An 8,245-nucleotide genomic window follows, 5' to 3' on the forward strand; every position below is an offset into this window, starting at 1 on the left:
AGGAGGTAACGAGAGATGGGACCTCCATCTGGAATAACATGTGCCTTAGGGATTAGATGTGGTCTTCAAAAAAAAAAAAAAAAAAAAAAAAAAAAATTGGGGGGGTGCTAGGGGGTTTTTTTGTTTGCTTTTTGGATGAAATGTATTCTCTGCACCTGGATCAGGAGGGGCTCTCCTTGTATATTCATCATGCAGCTTAGGAAGTTTTTTGTCAAGTTTGATTTTTAAGGTTTTTAACACCTTAGGCATGTTTTCTTTCAGCAATCAGTTGTCCAGGTAAAGGTATAAATTTGCATTGTGATTTAGAAACTAAGGTGCTTCTGTTGCTAAAAGCAGTAGTAAAGAATATGTGCCATCATAATGAGGTAATTCTGTCCTTCTGGTGATGATCGTGGTCCTCTGTGAAATGGACATATTTCTGGTTAGGTGCGTTGGTTCCATTTTTGAAGGAGAGCTCCTTCAAACTTACTCTTAGCGATGATGATACTATATGACTAATGTGAAGAAAGTGTGTTTCCCCCCCCCCCCCAGCTTAAATTCAGCTTGGAATCTTTATATTCCTTTTCCTTTGATATTAGGAAATACAAAAGGGCTGTAAACCCCTTTGATTGTGAGGTGTGCCAGCTACATGAAGAGAAAGGAGCGATTTTAGAGAACAATACCTGAAAAAGCAGGGGAAGTGGAGGTAGAAGACAGACCTGTGTAATGTGGAATAGAAGAAAGCAAATTGAAGTGGATGGAACATTCTATGTTAGTCTAGTACTCTGTCTATTACATAGTTGCCTAAACTGAGGTGAAACAAGAAATCCTGCTCCAAGAACAGAGGAGCTAAAGGTGAAATCACGGGGACTGCAGCATCTCCAAGACAAACTGTAAGTTTTTGCTGTGTGGAATTGCAGGACAGCTTAAAAAGTTGATATGCCCAGCAGCTGGTTTTCCATTCCCAGAGGTAATAAAGGTGTGTCCTCTTTGTGAGGAGATGTATTCCAGATAAGACTACCTGTTCCTGAAGATATTGATAATTAGTGAATGAGGAATAGTGCTTGAGTCTTTTTAGTGTGTGATGGACTTGTCAGACTTGGCCTCAGATGAATTGCCCTTTTCAACAGGTAGGAATTCTACAGTGCCTCTCCTGTGACACTTGTAATCAGAGGTCACATTTGTGACTTGTATTGGAGACAGTATCTGTTGCCTGCAATGTAGCCTCAACTGTTCCTCAGCTAACAGAAGAGAACCTTCTTTTATTAGAGTCATACAGATGATGTTTGTGAAGAGCTATGTGAATGTCTCATAACTAGCAATGTGGAATTGCAGGCTTCTGAATGAATAGTGAGCATATTGGCTTGCACAGGTAGTTAAGCTAGTTCTGTCTGTCTGCCGTCGGAGTGGAACCCCTTCCATCCTGGAGATATACCTGGCACAGGAGTATGGGCCTATGGGTCCTTTCTGGCCTGGAAGATGAAGCATTGATAAGTACAGCACTTACTGTACAGATATAAAACAATATTTCCCCAAACACTAAAAGCAAAGTAGCATATAATGCTGGCATGGTGGTATTCTAGAAAACAGTTTTAAATGTCAGGGATTTTACAGAAGCCATGACTGTGACATGGTTTAACGTAAATTCAGGTCGTTTAAAAATGGTGCATTAGTAATTTGGTTTGCTCAGGTTTGGTTTGTAAGCCAGTTTATAGAAGCGACATGGAGAATGAGGTGTCAAAAAATTTGTACTTAAACTTATTAAAAAAAAAAAATCAGAATATCGTAGATGAAATTTAATGGATTTAAAATGAAGTTGATAATGCCCCTATAAACCTAAATGGTGCACATAAATTTTGTTTTCCTTGTCCTACACTGAGTGCCATGTTTCAGTGTCTGAGTTTGTGAAGTTGGAAAGAGTTGTACTCCGGAACAATGGAGTGGTCAAAATAGAGCAGTGATTCAGCATGTAATGGCAGAAATGGATAGTTAATGTAGCCGTAGGATTATTTGTGGAATGCTGTGAAACCCATGACGTTTGTACTGTAATTACAGAAAGGGAAGGTCTGTAAACAGCCATTCATTTCCTTTTACAGATGTTGAAGCAATGAGCATGTTCTGAACTAAATAAGCTACATTACAAAACTTCTAAGCTGCGTTGAAAGTATTTATCAACACAGTATATTTCAAAACTATGGAATTGGTCTAGGATTTGTATTGGATGGAAAAAGCTTGCAATTTTTTTGTGAAGTGAATCAAATTGCAATGTAAACACAATATAGAGTAATGAAATACTTGTTTTATCACCAGAAAAACGCTTCCATGGATGATTTTGGTGTTTTGTTAGCTAATATAACAAGATATGTGTCTTCTGAATGAATTCTGGAAGCTTTTTCTACTTCAACTTTGTGCTATTTGTACTTTCATTTTTTCATCATTTTTTCTTCATTTCTACCATCTGCTGCTGTGGCAGTTACTATAGAAGTTTGTATTTTCAAATTTTCTATTTTTATGATATTAATGATACTTCCTGGCTGTTGATCATGCAAGCTTCCATCCCATAATTTGAAAGATCTAGTTTATATGATAGCATGGGTCTTCTGAATGCTTCAGATAGCAGATCTTAAACAATAAATGTGGGTGGACTATTCATTTTGTTACAGTTTATCTGATTACATAGCTAGTAACTATGTCTTCTAGTTGCTGAAGTTACTTTAATCCATTTTAATAAAGGTTAAACAATTAAAATTTGACAATGTAACACTAGGTGTAGAAACTCCTGAAGTTTTCTTAATGTCCTATTAAAATAAATGCAAAAGGAACAATAATAAAATGTTTATTGATATATTTCTCTTGAAGCTGTATGGTACCAGCTTTACACTCCAAGCTTGTATTAAAATCTTACTATGATTCATCAGTAACATTTGTGAATACTAGGAACTAGTAGACCTGTTTGGAAATGCAGCTGACCTTATTTATCATAATCTGTTTTAACCTGGCTTTTGAAAGAAAGGAGACTTAAGCAGTTGTGGCTAGTTTTCATGCATCTCCCTCAACTGCTCTTGGAATTTTTTCTGTCAAGTTCAACGAGATGTGTGGAGAGCTCTCAAATTAGTTTCTACCCGTGTTGTGTAAACAGGCCTCTGGAGAGGCACCCAGAGTAGTTGCTACTGAAGGAAGGGCTGCAGTCTACCTTTATGAGGCACCAGAGAATCTGCAGGGGAAAGCAATCTTCAAGGCATATATTTTTTGAAACCTAATTTCACGCAATTCCTCTGTTTGTGGAACCACTCTTTTAAATTTGTGATGACCTTGGGAGTGTGTAAATTCTACTTCTTTTTTCTCCTCTTCAAATGGTAACCTAATAGTGCGAACATACAAATGTATTTGTCCTGCCTACCTGAGTGTAGTTCTGTTTACTCAGGATTGTATGTTAGCTTGTTAAGTATTGGGTAGAAGAAGCAACACTTCTAATTTCTTTAAGACCATTAAGAAATCAAGAGAAGTGTAGAAATTATAGGGTTGGAGTCTTCATTTGTGGTTGAACTGTTCAATAGTTTCTTTATTAAATTCATGGCAATTTCCATTGCTTTGATCTAAAGCAAGCATTGTTAAAATGAGTTTGCTCAAGTACAACTACAGTCAGTAGCAAAATTGGATTTTAGTAGTTGGAGGACATTTCAATTTTTGGTTTTCCAATGGTGCTACTTAAACATGTTGCTCTTTCTGTTGCGCACTTGCTTCTTATATATATGCATTTTGAATAGGAGGAATGAAGGAGTGGACAAAAGGGAAGAAGGTAATTTAAAAACTGAATAGTATAATGTCAGGCAGTTAGTAATCTGTTCAGTGCATATATAAAAACAATTGTTTAATTACTTCTCTTATAAAGTTTGCAGATTTGGGATGAGGAGAGCTTATTTTTGATTTACCATTGGTAGCATAAGTTGTATAAAATAAGGCACATGTTCTAATGGTTTGGGGGCTTCAGCAGTTCTATTTTTAGTAGTGTATTATCACCCCGTACAGTGCCTGATCGATCATCTTCTCAAAAAGCTTGCTATGGCACTAACATGAAATAGGAAAATGTCTGTTGTAGTTGAGAATTTCATCATGCACTGCCCTCACTGTGGCTGTGCTGGTTGAACTGAACAGGTTACATATCCCAGCTGCTTGTCTCTACCTTCCTTTGATGGGGTTCCTCCCTTAGCATTGCTGCCTGACTGACAACAGTTAAAATGAACCAGCTTCGCTTAAAAGGACGACCTCTGCTGATCTGACTCGTTTTGATCATTGTAGTTTAAACAGCAGTCCTGAGGGAGGAGCCCCTGGCAAGGATGACAGTGACAAGCAGCTGGGAATGGCAACCTCTTCAGCTGATGATGAAAAGAGAGTCTAATGAATATACTGAAGTAGGCAAATGGCTTAACAAGGTGAACTTAAGGAAAGTGTTGTTGCTTCCTTCACAAATCTGTTGGATACATCCGTGAGATAAGGCTGTTCATTTAAAAAAGGTAGCATGAGAATGCATTTCCAGTCTGGATTTTCTTAGTTTAATTGTGTTCTGTCCTTTGAGACTCTGTGGTGTACTTAGCATTGTCTCAGCATTCTGTATCAGTTCTGAAAAATACTCCTTAGATTAGTTCATTCAAGTGAACTTTTGCTTTGACTCCTTGCAAATGCTGAATAATGTTACTAAGTTATTTTAAACTGAACTTATGTGTGTGTGGGGGGGGGAGGAAATCACTTGTGTAGCAGTTGAGAGCAAAACTGTAACTGGATAGCGTTGTTAATTATGCAATAGTGCCTTTTTTTTTAATAATGGCTTTCTAGTATTGACAGGCAGTAACTTCTATGTTAGGTGCAAAACTGACCATAAAATTCTTAGGTTTTAAGGACACTCATAATTGCATTCTGTATCTTTTCTTTTTAGATCTTCTCTCATTTTGAACAGCTGTGGTACTCTGTTGCCAAAATCAAGTAAAGCACATGTGTGCATTTGTTCTCCTGGTGCATTTGAAGAAGGTGATAGCTTCGTGTAGTGCCTGAAGGTAATATATCTATATATTTTTTTTGTTATGAAGTTGAAAAGCTTGAGATTACTGATACATGGCAGATGAATAAATGTGTTTGATCTTGATAATGTTTTTCATGCTTTGAAGAGTTAGCTTTAGTGCTAAGGATAGGAAAAAGGTGTTCAATTTAAAATTTCCATTTATTTACATGAACAAAATATGGTTTCCAGCCAGATTACCTGATAAATACCACTTGAATTTGTGAATTAATAATTATATGGAACTTATGTACTATGTAAGCCTTTTACTTTGTTCATGGTGGAAAGGAGGAGCGTTTATGGTGAACAGTAGTGGGGGAGTTGCTTTTTTTCTTTCTTTAAGTGAACAACAGTGGTGTTTTAAGTACTGTATTTGTCAAGTTCATCTGTAACTCTACCTGGACTACAGTTATAAATAATACCCTGTGTGAGAAGAAGTTACCGTAATAACTATGCTTGTGAGACTGATTAATTCCAAAAGTTATGCCAGAGAATTAAATAATAAATGATTGCTCAGTTATTCTTGAGAGTCAGCAATTTTGCATGTCTGGTAGCTTTGTTTATAGAGTATATTCTTCTTCCTTCGGTATAAATTGGAACTGTTGCCATTGACTACAGTAGAATTCAGATGTGAGGACAATAAGGCTCAATTCATATGAAATTATTTAATTTTTGGTGGTGGTGGTGGTGGGTTTTTTGGGCATGTTTCTGTTTTTAAAACCTTGTTGTACAGACATGTCTTGACTAGCTTTTTTTAATCTCTGCTTGAAAAGTTTGCAGGGAAGTTACACTCTTGAAAGAAAGTTCTTTTGACTTTCTGGAATAATTCTGCTGATAGAATGTGTTGTCCTGTCCCGTCCCCCTGCCAGCCTTTTAGTGGAGTTTTTGTTATTTTCTATCCTCACAGTTTATCAGTTTTTCTCTGTGTAGACAAGGAGACGGTTGAAAATTCAAGCTGACTTTAAAATAATACGGTTAGCAGTTTAGACTTTGGGTGAGCAGTATAGACTTTGGGTGTGTCCTGTTCTCATTTCGGGGAAAGAGGGACTTCTTGCACTTCCTGTGAAGTAATTTAATCCAAAAAGCCATTTTCATAGTGGTGTAAGAATATTGTTGAGTGGCTAGAACTTTAACAGCTTAACTTTCCATAACTTCTTCCACATCAAAATATTGCAGTGCAATAATGAGAGCAGTGCTAGTTGTACTTTTGCAGCAGCTCTATTAGCGTGGAGGAGATTGTTCGTAGACTTCTGAACTTCTGCTGAGGAGGAAAAAAAAAGTTCAGATGTATAGAGTATTTGGATGTGAATTCATTAAAACTTAGAATACCTTACAGTGCAGTTCAGTGTTTTTCTTCTGTTATGTAAAAGGGAGAAGCAAGGGCTTGCTTATAAGCCATTTATCCAGAAGCTTGTAGGGTAATGTATTGAATACATGTCTAATGTGTTAGACTGCACTGCCTTACTTGATCACCCTGTAGTAGCTAATAGCAACTAAGAAGCTACAGATTTAGCTACAGAGAAAACAAAAATCTGTAGATTTGCTGGTTGTATCTGCCCATAATTAGGTAATACTTTTGAAAAATAATCTTAGCTGTTTTTCATATAATAATGTTCCACGTGTCTGAGTGGAAAAACTATGGAATGGCTAGTAATCAGTAAATAGTCTTTGTAGTTGTTGTGAGTTAAGGAATCAAGACTTACACCATAGACCATGCTGCTGTTTGTAAAGTCAGGGAAAGACAGCTGGAAGTAACTGGATCTGGGGCTATTAAAATGCATTTAATAATTGAGAAAAGCCAGATAATGATCTGTGATAGTGGCCTCTGCAATTGGAAGTCTTATCCCTCTCTTCCCCCTAGTGTGTATTTTCATGTGTTCTCCTAGCCCATCTGGATGTGTGGAGACCTCCCTTGCCCACGTTTCTGATCAGAGGAGAATCTGTGCATTTAGTAATGGGCAAAGAACTGTGGGGTATGAGCGCTGATGTATCGACCCACTATATATCTAGGAGTATTTGTTCAAAAGCAAATGCATGCTTTTTTTAACTTTCATTTGTAAAGCTAACATTTGAATTTCTTTGCAGGTTCTAAATGATTTTAGCAGTGGAAGGTGTAAACTTCAGAAACCTAAAGAAATCATCATGAAGCTATATGTATTTCTGGTCAACACTGGAACTACCCTTACCTTTGACACAGAACTTGCTGTACAAAAGTAAGGAAATTATGTATTTTTTTAATAACCTTTTGTATCCTAAGTGCTGGACAGGTGGTACTCAGTTGTTTTTGAATATGTCTATGTGGTTTCTTTCTGTGTTCATTTTTTGTATTGGTGAATTTTGAGGATTCTTGAATTAGCACTGTCAATGCCTTGCAGGTGGTTGTGCTTGGTTAAGGTCCCAGAAAAGGGTGTAAAGGTTAGGTAGTCTTACCTGTTACTTTCTGGGACAGTGAAAGCAGAAGTAGGTATTACTGGCCTATTATTCTTAGCTGAGTCTAGTGTTAAGTTTGAATGCTTTTTAGAAAAATTGTCAGAATGATTTCTGATCTTCTGTGCTCTTTATTGGACGGCATTTTTATAGTATTCCTCTGTAAAAGGTTTATCTTATACTGAATTGAAAGAAACTGATTTCAAGGCTGTCCCGATGAATTCCTGTTAAGGGCATGGTTTTCATGTCCTTTTTCTGAACACATGCATGGTATGTTTGCTTTTTCTTATGAGGACTTGCAAGACTGAAAAACCTTCTTTGAAACAGTTGTGAAGATATGATGCATATTTCATATCTAGTGTCTGAGATGGGCACCTTACAGATGTTTGCGGAGATGATGTTAGTGAACCACTGCCTGAGGCAGACTTTGATGGAAGTGTTGGCAATAAGACTCAAGTAAAACTGAGTTGGAGATTACAAACAAAAGCAAAACCCTTGGGTCAAGATATTTGAGCAGTACGTAGTGCTTACAGGAAAAACAAACAAGTTGTGGTTTAATAGGCTATCAACAATGTCTTGGCATCAAAACTGTTTCAATTCGCTTTATCTGATGCCTTAAAGGGATTTAGGCTGTACTTAGTTTTCTAGATGATCCTAGACATGCTTCTCCATTGGCAAGACTTCTGAAATGGAAAGTGCCTCATTTCTTGCTAACAATTCTTCTTTTCAACATTAAAGTATTGAATTGCATCATCAGTAAGCCAGAAACCTTTCTCTGAGGTATGC

General features: G+C 37.0%; 1 protein-coding gene across 6 annotated transcripts in view; it reads left to right on the forward strand.

Moving 5' to 3' along the window:
• The first annotated feature begins 630 nt into the window (after positions 1 to 630).
• Positions 631 to 8,245, forward strand: part of RB1CC1 (RB1 inducible coiled-coil 1) — a 73,678-nt gene continuing 66,063 nt past the window's right edge. For 2 of the 6 annotated variants that reach the window (XM_026075837.1, XM_026075839.1), the window contains exons 1-3: positions 637 to 872; positions 4,913 to 5,030; positions 7,118 to 7,245. In XM_026075837.1, the coding sequence (XP_025931622.1) occupies positions 7,175 to 7,245 (71 nt within the window). In that variant the 5' untranslated portion in view covers positions 637 to 872; positions 4,913 to 5,030; positions 7,118 to 7,174. Of the gene's footprint in view, positions 873 to 4,912; positions 5,031 to 7,117; positions 7,246 to 8,245 lie in introns of all 6 variants that reach the window. The other 4 variants (XR_003255203.1, XM_026075842.1, XM_026075841.1 and 1 more) reach the window with 4 other exon arrangements.

The sequence above is a fragment of the Apteryx rowi genome, unplaced genomic scaffold (assembly GCF_003343035.1).
Source record: "Apteryx rowi isolate R43461 unplaced genomic scaffold, aptRow1 scaffold_412, whole genome shotgun sequence".
Classification (NCBI taxonomy): domain Eukaryota; kingdom Metazoa; phylum Chordata; class Aves; order Apterygiformes; family Apterygidae; genus Apteryx; species Apteryx rowi.